Genomic DNA, 12,952 nt, shown 5'->3' on the forward strand with positions numbered 1-12,952 from the left:
ACGTCGAGGGGTTTGTGCGTGTAAAAGGGTGCTCTCACCGTCGCGGAGAGCGATGCATAGCACGTGGGTCACGTACAAAAGACAAAAGTGTCACACATTTGAGAGTTTTACGACCGAGAGGAGGTGCCGCTTTATCCTCCATCCCCTTTAATATGCGTAATACCTCTTCCATCCAAGGGACGCACTTTAGTTCACGCTTTTTCTCCCGAGGCTCGTCGCTCGAAAAAATAGCTTAAAATAGAAAATACTATACTACGTTTATCGTATTATTGATGATTCGCTGCTGCATCGCACGCCGGCGCCGGCCGGTATATTAATTAAATTCTATCGACACTCGCAAAGTTCGGCGTGTGTTCAATTAAAATGCAAATACGCACGTGTTGTACGATCATAAGCTTATTATAAAAGTTGGCGTGTATGATTTGCAATCTATCAAAATGCATTCGTGATATCCAGCTTAACATAGGATAATAACATGAGATGCGTTAGAGAAACCATTTGTGAATTGTTATTTCGACATTTGCGTAGCGCGTTGTAGTTCAATAATGTAGGATTCCAGCCGTTCTCTCATTGGGATATACATCGCATTGTTACCGAATCTATCACGAGTCATCGAATGTCACTGAAATACGACAGAAATATCTCGTTGGAATTCTGAAAATGTAACGCGAACATTTCTCTCGGCGAATTTAATCTATCGGGTTTCTATACAAAGCTTTAACTGTATCTCTCCGACGATTTTGACGGGTTTGGCAGGTTATTTGTACGGAAGTTAGACGTCGTCCGTGGAGCATATCTCCGAAAAACTCTTATATTCCGTTTTATTTCGACCGATCGCTATTTTCGCTTATCAAACGGCTCAAGTATGAGGGGAAAAACACATTCGGTTACTGCACTGCGATCGATCGGCCTCTTTTGGCAATGATCCCGCATTGCCACTCTATTCCGAGACGTAGATTTCTTTCCAATGACTCCATATGATTTTTAAAGCATTTTTATAGCGTCTTAGTTATACATATGAACATAGCACAACGAAGAAATCTTAATTATTTATCCCAAAATATAGAATAGAATTTTATTTTTGCATTGTACATTTATTCGTAAGATTGTACAGTTTGATTGTAAAAAACACAATTAATTATTTAGTTCCCAAAAACCAAGAGAGTGATTCTTGCAAATTTTTATCAGATCTATTAATAAATTCTTCACAAATTACAGAATAAATTTTTTTTAATGACATTTTCGCGGAGTAATCTAGATTTCTATTTGCAGGAGCCTCTCACGCACCACAGTAGGTCTTAGAGGATGCACAAGTTAGCCAAGGGCCTGAAGAAGAAGAAAAAGCCGAAGAAGGGCAAGAAGGGGGCGGAGGAAGAGGAGTTCGATCCGGAGGAGCTCGAGCGTTATCGGCGCGAGCGGGCGGAGGCCCAACAGAAAGCCGAGGAGGCCGGCGAAGCGGCTAAAGGTACCGGATCTGACGAGTGGAAGAAGTTCCAGGCTTTGACTGCTGGTGTCGATTCGGTCTTGAGGAAGACTCAGGATGACCTCGATCGGATAAAGTCTACCTCGTTCTTCCAGCGAAAGGCACCGTTGGAAGAGAAAAAACCGGACGAGGCGGCGAAGCAGGAGGACAAATCATCGTCAAAGAGGTGGGTGGGCTTCGACAAGGAGGGTAACCCAATCGAGGCCGCGCCGGAGATCGACGGTCAAGAAAGGAAGGAGGGCAAACCGTTTGTCAACGAGGACGGTTTCGTAGAAGTACCGGAGGACGAGGATGAGCAAGAGGACTCCGCCGACGAGGATATCTTCGACACCACTTACGTCGACGTTCTTCAGAATATCGATGTTCAATTAGCTTATATACCGGACAGCCCGACCGAGGAGGAAGCTGGGGACGATCCCTTCGACACCACCAACGCCGACAAGGTTCTCCGTACAGTCGATAAAAAGGGCAACAAGCTAGTCAGCTTAGGCAATGCTGTTGAGGTGTTATCGGGAAGGATCGACTATGTAAGCACGTGCAAAATCACCAAAGGCAGGCGACCTAGAATCCAGCAGGATCTATTGTTGGACGACTTTGACGAGGCGGAACAGCCGTCGGCGGAAGCCGTTGCAGCGGAACCGACAGAAGTAGAGAAGACTTTGCTGGATGATGACAGCGATCTTCCCGACATCCCGGTTGATTTGACGAAATTACCGCCTGTGTTTCCAAGGCCAGTCAGCCCGGTCACTCCAACACCCGTTCAGGAGAGTACAACCTCGACGACCACTGAAAAGACATCAAATGGTCCGCTAGATATTTCCGAATTCGAAGTTCTGAAGGAGAAGACGGTCTTGGAGGAGATTCCCGACTTGGATGACGCTGAATTTGATCTAAACGTCACGCCAAATGAGTCGACTCGTCTCGAGGAGGCCGATGATCCATTCGCCGCGAAAGAGCCTGAAACGACCGATTTTCAGACGGAGATAATTGAGGCCAGCTTCGAGGCAGCGACCTTCGTCGACGAAGCCGATCCGTTTGACACTACATTCGCGGATAACATACTACCAGGTAAAACAGAGCTGAAGTTTATCGAGAAGGAGCTCGAAGAGCTGCCCGTCTCGGAAGTATCCATATCACTGACCGATCCCGCTGGCTTAATCAGAGATTACGAAACTGGTCGGCTGAAAACCCATCGTGATACTTTACAGAAAGACAATCATGATACTTTGCTGTCATCCAAGAAGGATCTGCTAGGCGGCTCGACCACCGATCTTAGCCAGTTGGCGGACGAACCGATCGCGCCTGTTGAGGAAATCACTTACGTCGATCCCTTTGATACGTCCGCGGTAAAGGAGCTTCCACCCGGCAAAACAGAGCTCAAGGTCTTAGAAAAAGAATTGCTCGGCGAGCAATCCAGCAGCTACGTCGAGGACGACAGCGATTTTGATCCGAGGAAAGATGAGGAGTCAGTAAAGATATTGCCCGCAAAACCACCGCCACTTAGACCATCCGCGCCGGTTAACCCTGTGTTCGACGTTAACTTCGAGGAAGACGAGAAGATCGAAGCGGCACCGACGAATTTCGAGAGAAAAGCTTCTCGGCCGGAAGTCCTCGAGCTCGCTCCGATCAAGACCGTCGCGTTTGAACTGCCGACGCCGTCGAAGAGACCTGACCTTCTCGCGACTTCCGAAGAGGAGAAGACACTACCCTCTAAACCGCTGACACCGTATTATTCCCAGAAATCCATAGAAGAGTCGTTGCCGATAGAGGACGACGAAGTAGATGTCGATCCTTTCGACACTAGTTTCGTCAATAACGTCGCGCCGGGCAAAACAGAGCTCAAACTCATCGAATCGGAATTGTTGAGGCAGGAGTCTAAGCTGCCTCACAGTTTGAGCGACCACGACTTCGATCCGAGGTCTACCGCAGAACCAATTAGGAGACAAAGCGATTTCACGGCCACCTCGGTCGCGCCGAGCAATCTAAAGCTCGCGCAGCTACAATCGTCGCTGATACAAAAGGTCGAAGAGGAAGTGATCGTGAAACGAAAACCTCAGAGGCAAGAGAGCTTGTTGGATGCGGAAGTCGAGGTCGACGCGAAACCTCTGACACCTAGGATCGAGAGCAAACCTATCGCGGAAGAGGAGGAAATCTTGTATTTGGATCCTTTTGACACTTCTATCGCGACGAACATCCTGCCCGGAAAAGCAGAGCTGAAGATACTGGAGAGTGAATTGCAGCAAATTCCTCAGCAACCACCGCCGCGTCCTAATCTACCCATCAATCTACCCACCGTGGTACCTGTCGTTGCCTCAACAGTCCCGGAAATCGATGACTTCGATCCTAGAGCGGACGAGGTAAAGGAGTCTAAAGACTTTCTGTTTTTAGACGGGCAGGATACCGGCGACAAAGTGTTGACGCCGATGCAGAATAAAGATTTTACTTTGGACGACGACGTGGATCCCTTCGACACTAGCTTCGCTACTATCGAGCCTGGACGGACCGAATTGAAACTGCTCGAATCTGAACTGATGAAGTAATACCGTCAGTCGTTATACAGCTCCATTTCTTCAGAACCTTTAGAATAATCTTTTGACTATGTGTTTGTTGAGCCGTTCAACATAGATGTGCGCGTTAACTATCTCTTTTGAAACTGTACAAGAGATTATTTAAATGCATACTCTCTACTCGTTACATACGTCATCAATAATCTCTACATACTACGATCAAACGGAAGAGTTCGAAAAATATTTGCACTGAATGACGAATCGAAATTGTACCAAGAAATATTTGCCTAGAACGCATAGAATAGACATAAACAGTCTAAAATTAGTCTATTCTATTCTGATGGAAGTACAGTTCAAAAGATTTCGCTCAAGCCTCAACAATTGTTACAGTTAATTCTTGACCGGAGTTTCTAAGCCAATTCAATCATGGATCCCAAGGGCGGAAATCCGTTCTTAATGGATGATTACGCGGCGGAGCCGGGGGGCGGCTTGCCCCCGCAGGCTTCCAATCCTTTCCTTCAAGATTTCACCGATTCGGCAAGTTCCGGCGCAGGCGAGAATCCTTTCTTAAACTTCAGCAGCGGGCAAACGTACGAACCACCAGTGTCCGTCGACTCTACCAATCCGTTCGCCTCCTTTGGCATTGAAAGTACCGCTCCGGACACCGGATTCGGAGCGACCACCGACACAAATACGCCAGCAACCGACGTCTTCACTAGCCAGTCATCCAATATCTTCGTCACGTCCGAGAACGCGAGCGTGGACCTGTTTGGTACGATGACGACGACGACGGCCGAGAAACAACCGGCGACAGTCGTCAGTCCACCGCAGCCGTCTCCGGCGGCGACACCTCCGTCGAGAAACGGAAAGCCACCGCCATCGAGGCCACCCCCGCCGAGGCCGCAACCACCACCGATACCGCCACCGGTACAACCAGCTTCTAAGAACACGAAGGATCTAATATTGTCGGTTACGGGAGCAATGGACGCTACCTCGAACCACCTTCTGGATCGTTTGCAAGCAACCAGAACGCCCAGCCCCACGCTGATGCACTCCCCGTCACCCACCCCGGAGCACAGCTTCGCCGATCTTCTGGACGTCGACAGCAACGTGCCGGATCTGATCTCGGACGATAAGGTCATCGAGCCGCCGAAGAATCAAGATATCATGGATCTTTTTGACGCGCACACTGATGTCACCTCAACCTATATCTTCTCTACTTCCATAACCACCACGGGTACTACCAGTCTTGTCACCGGAGCCCCGATAACCGCCACCACTACCAAGGATAATCCTTTCGCGAGCATGAGCGAGGAGGCGGTGGTCCCGCAAGCGCAAGCTGCCTTTGATATGGAATATCCGGAAGATATCATCAGTAGCGAGAAGCGGCCTTCAATGACCTCTGCGACTCCTTTCGCAGCCATAGAAACGGACGTCGAAAAATCCGGCACTGTCTTGGACCTTGCGGAACCTGCTCCTGTTCAACCAGTGTCGACAGCAACCGCTGAACTCTTCCAAGGTTAAAAGATTTCTTCTCTTACTTGTGAATGGAAAAACAAGAAAAATTATAATCTAGAATAATATTATATTGTTTTAATATCTTACATTTTGTATATTGTAACTTTATATTTTTCTTATAGAAACAGAACAGATTTCCACCGCTGCTGATGCAAACTTTTTCTCTATGACCGACACAACCACGGCAACGCCCTTCGGCGTAGCCGAAACCACGCCCGCAGCTGCACCGTTCGCACCTGCAGCTCAGCCCTTATTTGCTCCGTCGGAGATCACGCAGCCTGCTTTTGCCTCAGACTTACTGGGTGATTTCGGAGAAACGACCAAGGAGATCAGCAGCGGTCTGATCTCCACCAGTCCAACCCCTGGAACGGAGTTCCCCGGAAACGAGGCTTACCGGCCCGAAGAAGAGTTAGATAACTTCGCCGCTACGACGAAAGCGATCGAGGATACTGGCGACTCATTCGATGCTTTCGCGTCGAAATTCGATAAGGCCGCCGAACCGGAAACCAACGGTAAAGATCCCTTCCTGGATCCCTTCGGCGGCGGACCAACCGCTATGGATACCTCCAGCGACGGTAGGTGGACAAACGCTAGCTTGTAACTTTATATTTGTACTTAACTATTTATTGCAATAACCATTTTCCCTTCAGTTTGGGGAGACTCGTCAGTAGGTGGATCGGCGATCACCGGTTTTGGAGAATCCGACGGTTTCGATTCTTTTTTGAGTATGACGGCTCCACCGCCAGATACGAAAGTGAAAAGATCCGAGTCCGCGGAGTCGGACGAAGGGCCCGATTTCAGTGTATTTATCAAGTGAGTCAAAGGAAAAAATTACTGACTTTTGATAAATCATAGATAAAAAAATTTGAGATTGATTTATTTCTGATGTTGGTCGTTATAAAATTATATTCAGTAGGATCGTCGAAGAATTACGGACTTTTACACTATGGCTTAACTTGGCAGCACAGTTAGATTCAAGAATGCAATACTATTTCTAACATTAATGCATATTTAATCAGTCCTCTATTTATCTCTTAGACCGAAAGAAGGAGATCAGATGACAACAACGGAAGGCGGACCTGTACCTACGTTAGCGCCGCCGCCGAAAAGTCCGCAGATCGCCGCGTATACGGATTCCTCGCCGCGATTTAATCCTTTCGATAAATCCGGAATCGCGCAAGACGCCGTGGTATCCGAAACTGCACAAACAGCCGAAATGGCTAGGACGGATTCTCAGGTATTTTCACTAAATTATACTATCGAATGTTGTCATTTTTTTCTCTTATTCGCAACATTGTTAAATTTAACAATAATGTATTATAAATTCATGATTCTAAATTGTGTAGCTTTTTTATTTTTGACTCTTATACCTAGAATTTCAACATTACTTAAATTTTTTCCGGTCCATTCCAGTTCTTTGTTTAGAAGAAAATTTGACGTAGCAATTTTAAGAATTAGCGGTACAATCTCTACATCCCAAGACTCACCAAACGGTTTAGCCAAGAAAATTGCAGTACTATACTTACAAAAATTGTAAGCGTTGTAACAAATTTCAACTTGCGTTCGTATTTTTTGGACTCTATTAGCGACTTATTTGTGTGTTCAAATTTCCGTTGTTTGTATCAACGCACTGAAGATGACTTTAATAGGTACACATGTTTGACATATTAATGTTTATATTTATTAACGTATTTATTTAAGTTATAATACAGAGAATAATCACACACAAGGTTTGTGGTTTATTAGCTTATTTTATTTCTTTCGATTTTTAACCTGCTGAACCTGAAACTATCTTTAGTTATAATTTTTTCTCTTTTTTCAGGAAACCCCGCCTACTCCCTTGTTCGACGAAGACGTTAGCCAACCGCTCGAGGATTTCCCGAGGATAACTTACACCGGCGACGGTTGGGAGATGCAGTTGCGACAGCCAAACAAGAAGAAGATCACGGGGCAACGTTTCTGGAAGAAGATCTTTGTCAAGCTGGTTTACCAGGGTGACAATCCAATCCTTCATTTGTCCAACAATAAAGACGACAGAGATCCTTTTCAAGAATTACCTCTGCTCGCTTGTTACTCGGTGTCAGACATTGGCGCCCAACAATTCGATCAGTATGGGAAGATCTTTACTGTAAAATTGCAATACATCTTCTATAAAGAGAGGCCTGGCGTGCGACCTGGTCAGGTCACGAAGGCTGAAAGAATCACAAACAAACTCAGCCAGTTTGCAGCGTACGCTATTCAAGGAGATTATCAAGGCGTCAAAGAGTTTGGAAGTGATTTGAAGAAATTGGGTCTTCCTGTCGAACACGCACCTCAGGTAAATTATTTTAGTTTCTCGATACAAATCACACGTTTAAATGAACGTCAATCGGTGCGATTAATATATCTGTATGTATTGCGTAATTATCGTAAAAGGCTCAATTTCTATAGTAACGCTATATAATAATGACAAGCTTAATATACAAACTTAATATAGTATGTAATAAGCCGCAATTCATATTAAATTCTGTTAAATATTTCATGTTGCTTACAGATCTCTCAGTTATTCAAACTTGGTTCCCAATGTTACGAGGACATGAAACAATTTTCTTGCGCTATCGAAGAAGCTCTCTTTAGGTTATCGGCTCATCGCGATCGGGCTTTACATTACAAAATGGAGGAGGTCCAGGTAACAGTCGTGGATGAGGTGTATGTCGAGCAGAACGCGGAGGGTCACGTAGACAAGCAGATCGCGCGTGTTCGTCTTTTCTTCCTGGGTTTCCTTTCCGGTAAATATCTAAGCAATTGCGAATATATTGTGCTATATTCTAAAATACATTTAAATAAAAAATATTTTTATTTAAATATATTTTATGCGTTCTTATAATTTACAATTACGCATAAAACAAACTCAATTCATTGTTTAGGTATGCCCGACATAGAATTAGGAATAAATGATATGTGGCGACAGGGTAAAGAAGTCGTTGGTAGGCACGATATCATCCCCGTCGTAACGGAGGAATGGATTCGTCTAGAGAACGTTGAGTTTCATTCCTGCGTTCAACAGGACGAGTATGAAAAATCGCGGATAATAAAGTACGTATTTAGGGTAATAAAAACGATAAATACGATTTTCCTCGAATGAACGCTAATAACTCTAACAATTTCTTGTTCGCAATTACGAATAAGCATGACAATCGTGATAGGATTAAATTTTTTTTATGACGAATAAAATTATCCTTATTTTAAGAAATTAATACAATCTGGCTCGTCTTTAACAAACGTGTATGTTTTAACTACAAAACTAAAATTATTTTATATTTTACTAACTATTCTAATATCCTACTAACATATATCTTCTAAGGTTCAAGCCGCCTGATGCATGCTACATTGAATTGATGCGGTTTCGCGTAAGACCGCCAAAAAATAGGGAACTACCGCTTCAGCTAAAAGCTGTTATGTGCGTTACTGGGAACAAAGTAAGTTTGTTCTTTCATATTTTCACTAAATTTTCCGTTCAGTAAACTTTCCAGTATTTAAATAAAAGCGGAGACTTGTTGATTTTAGCCATCATCGTATCTTGCTTCTATCTGTTATATTAGGTAGTATTGTCAATTTCTGTTCTAATATCAAAATATTATATATAAAATTTATCTTTATATAAAATTCTAGCTTTATATATAAAATTTTTGTTAAAATTTCTTTTTATTTTTTATTTTGTTCTTACAACACGTGGCAAACTTTCATAACGATGTGTTTGTTGATACTACATCATTTTTTATGCGTTTATTATTAGGTGGAGTTGAGAGCAGATATTCTCGTGCCTGGTTTTGCATCTAGAAAACTAGGCCAAATACCATGCGAAGACGTGATGGTTCGCTTTCCTATACCTGAGTGCTGGATCTATCTCTTCAGGGTCGAGAAACACTTCAGGTATGGCTCGGTGAAATCGGCGCACAGAAGAACGGGAAAGATTAAGGGTATCGAGAGATTTTTGGGCGCCGTCGACACATTAGAACCACAGCTGATGGAGGTAACTTCCGGTCAGGCGAAATACGAGCATCAACATCGCGCCATTGTATGGAGGATGCCCAGGCTGCCGAAAGAGGGGCAAGGTATTGCTTATACTTTTCTATTTATTCAGTTAAAACTGATTCATTACTAACTCTTATATTTATTTTACAATTAATGTTAAAGAAACTTCCATTTATTTTATTCCGTTTTGTGAACTGAAGAAAAAAAGGATTCGGGAAATCTCAACGATACATTTGCTAAACGCAAGAATATTTTGGTTCTGCATAAGGGTAGAACCATCACGCGGAATGGTTTAAATATACTGCGTGTTCAAATCATCACCCAAACGATTCTGCTGGCTCTCGTCCAATTTCAGTTATTTGCGGTTATTTCCAGGCGCATATACGACGCATCAGCTGGTTTGCCGTATGGCTCTCACTTCATACGATCAGATCCCCGAAAATCTCTCGGAATACTGTTACGTGGAGTTCACGATGCCGGCGACGCAGGTGTCCCATACGACCGCGAGGAGCGTCAGCCTCCAGAACAGCGACAGTGACGCGCCCCCAGAAAAGTACGTCCGAAATTTGTCGCGTCACGAATACAGGTGAGTTCAGAAAGATTATTCCAATATTAGATAAATCATATAAAGCAAAAGTGCGAAACTTTCTCAGTATGTCTATAAATTATTCGATTATTATGCACCACTTGATGCTCTTATAAGAAGATGATTCATCTAGTTATTTAGCATCCTTTTTTGCTGGTCTCAGATGTTACTGCACAGATGATACTGTATTATTAAAACATTATAGAGTGGGGATTGAGCATACGCAGGGCGAAGGGCCGGGAGCATACGTTGCGGCGACGATTGCGAAGAAGATCCCCGAGACCACGCCGGAAGTTCAAGAAACGCCCGAAGCGCCGGCTGATTCCGATTCCGACTCTACGGAGTAACATGGGTAATCCGTCGCTAAGTCAACGTCGATCGTCATTTTGTTGTAATAATTAGTACGTTACGTAAAAGATAGGAAACTCCGCGTTACGTAAGTCACGATCGCGGTATAGAAATTTTCACATACCGTTAAACTCAGTCATTTAAGGGATAAACATATAACTAGTATCTACACTGGTTATATGTATGATACTAGACTAGTACTATATCATGTACGTCTCACTAGTCTGTATAGAGAGAAAATTCGCGAGAATCTGCAACGGGATGTTTCGTAAGGTTGCCGATAGTTATAATAAACGGCGGATAATCATTCTGCATGTGCGAAACCGTTACACTTCGTGCGGTCGCTTATCGGTCGAAATTGGCCGAACTAGTCGTTGTTACAGTTGAAAAAAAAAGAACCGAACCAGATCAGCAAAGACTAAAATATTCGATTTACGAGACAGCATATTGATCCTCGAACATATGCTTAGTGAGGCCATAGTCGGAGCCATATTACAGACTGAAAAGATAATTTGCCTGACATCTTTGAAACGAGACTTGTAAATATATACATTAAGGTAAATGTATCTATGCCTGGACACGTGTCTATTTCTGGACATTTTTATTATTTTAGTTCTTAAATAAGTTGTAACGCGAATTAAAATCAAAGATAAAAATATTTTTCTCGTATTATATTTTTATCTTTAATTTTAATTATTTATGCTTATTTAAAAACTAAAATGATAAAGGTGTCTAGACATAAGTCTTAAGTGTCCCGGCATTAGTACATTTATTTCCTTACTCCCGCTTTTTAGTCACCGGGTTTCTCGCATCTACTTGAGACTTAGGATTGAGTGTAACTTTTCTTTCCGATCCTCGAATCAATCGCTCTGGGACCGTATTCTCGAGACTGTCCTAATGATTTTCGTATGCGACTTTCTATTTGAAAAGCATTGAATTTCGCATGCGAGTTTCATGAAAACGATTCGAGAATAGGGCCCCTGATCAATGTTCGCAAAATAATTTGGCAGGCGAACAAAACATCTCGTTCGTATTCGCGCGCGACATAGTGGTTAACGAATTAAATAATTAAAGAAAAATAATTTGACATATGGAAGGACAATACCGCTTTTTTGTTTCATTTAACTTGTTAAGTCATAGAGCACTCGCGACGGAAAGCTTTGCGTTCGTGAAATGCGTTCATGGGGTTTTAAAGATTTATCGATATCCTCATCGATATATGCAATATTAATTGAAATTGTTGATATAAAAGAACATTCGCGTGCTGTGTACTTTTTAAAGATAGCGTATCCTAATTGCCTATCCTATATTCGAGAGATCATTTGGATTATCTAGTACCTAAATTTTTCTGATTTATATTATAGAGACGGTAATTTTTTCACTTGCATATTATGCGTAGAACTGAAGTTCTCATTTAAATATTTAAAAACTTTTAATTACAAGAACCGTTCCTAAATCTAGCATCGAATTTTCATGAATTATTGAAATGGGAGACCACCCAAAAAGGAAGATATATCGTTAAATACGTCGTCGTCGCGATCAGAGAGCAATGTGACCTAGATATCATTATTTTATAGACACGACCATATCTCATTGTTTGAGCTTATAGATGATCTTTGTGTACCGTTATCTAGTCGCTAGTAGATACTAGTTATAAATTAAGTTATAAATCCATTATCATAGTTAGAGTCTACGGTTAGAGTCTGTGAGACAGACGCAGCGTGCCGACAAGAATGAGGTCAACAATTAGGTTTAGATAATTCTAGAACGGCGGTGTTGTGTGTATAATATTAATTCGGTGTAAATGCGGTAAATGCGGTAAGAGTCTTGCGAGAGGTACGTCTTGTCCTCAATTGAACATACGCAGAACGGAAAGCCAGGAGCATACGTTTTGGTGATTTCGAAGAAGATCCCCGAGATCACGCGCCGGTTCGAAAGTTTAAAAGATGTCCGATGCGCCAGCCGATTCGGATTCCGACTCTTCGCAGTAGCATGGGCAGTCTGTCATTAAGTCAACGTCGATCGATCATTTCGTTGTAATATATAATTAGTTTTAATAATTAGTAATAATTAGTTACATAGGGGTAGGAAAATCCGCGTTACGCAAGTCGATTGCGGTATGCAACAAGTCGCCAAGAAGTAAACAATATAGCTATAGGCTACTAATACCATATCATATACGTGTCACTAATCTATATAGAAAGAAAATTCGCGAAAGTCTGCGGGATGTTTCGAAAGTTTTTCGATAGTTATAATAAACGGTGGATGATCATCCTGCACATACGAAACCGTAACACTTCGTGCGGTCGCTTATCGGTTAAAAATTGGCTGAACCAATCGTTGTTGCAATTGAAAAAAAAAAAAACAATTATAGATTAACAAAGACTAAAGTATTTGGTTTACAAGACAGTATATTGATCTCCAAACGCACGCTGAGCGATTGGTAAGGTAATCAGAGCCATACAGACTGAAAAGATAATTTGCCTGATATCTTCA

General features: G+C 42.8%; 1 protein-coding gene across 1 annotated transcript; it reads left to right on the forward strand.

Moving 5' to 3' along the window:
* Nucleotides 1-1,249: 1,249 nt before the first annotated feature.
* Nucleotides 1,250-11,116, forward strand: LOC112453551 (protein stoned-B-like). Its single transcript, XM_025014346.1, has 13 exons — nucleotides 1,250-4,019; nucleotides 4,109-4,116; nucleotides 4,406-5,509; nucleotides 5,631-6,083; nucleotides 6,159-6,321; nucleotides 6,547-6,745; nucleotides 7,331-7,825; nucleotides 8,042-8,276; nucleotides 8,415-8,583; nucleotides 8,852-8,966; nucleotides 9,284-9,602; nucleotides 9,898-10,108; nucleotides 10,314-11,116. Exons 1-13 carry the CDS (start codon nucleotides 1,306-1,308, stop codon nucleotides 10,453-10,455), a joined length of 6,327 nt encoding a protein of 2,108 aa, XP_024870114.1. The 5' UTR covers nucleotides 1,250-1,305; the 3' UTR covers nucleotides 10,456-11,116.
* Nucleotides 11,117-12,952: the final 1,836 nt, after the last annotated feature.

The sequence above is a fragment of the Temnothorax curvispinosus genome, unplaced genomic scaffold, assembly GCF_003070985.1.
Source record: "Temnothorax curvispinosus isolate PA1 unplaced genomic scaffold, ASM307098v1 QBEX01004514.1, whole genome shotgun sequence".
NCBI lineage: Eukaryota > Metazoa > Arthropoda > Insecta > Hymenoptera > Formicidae > Temnothorax > Temnothorax curvispinosus.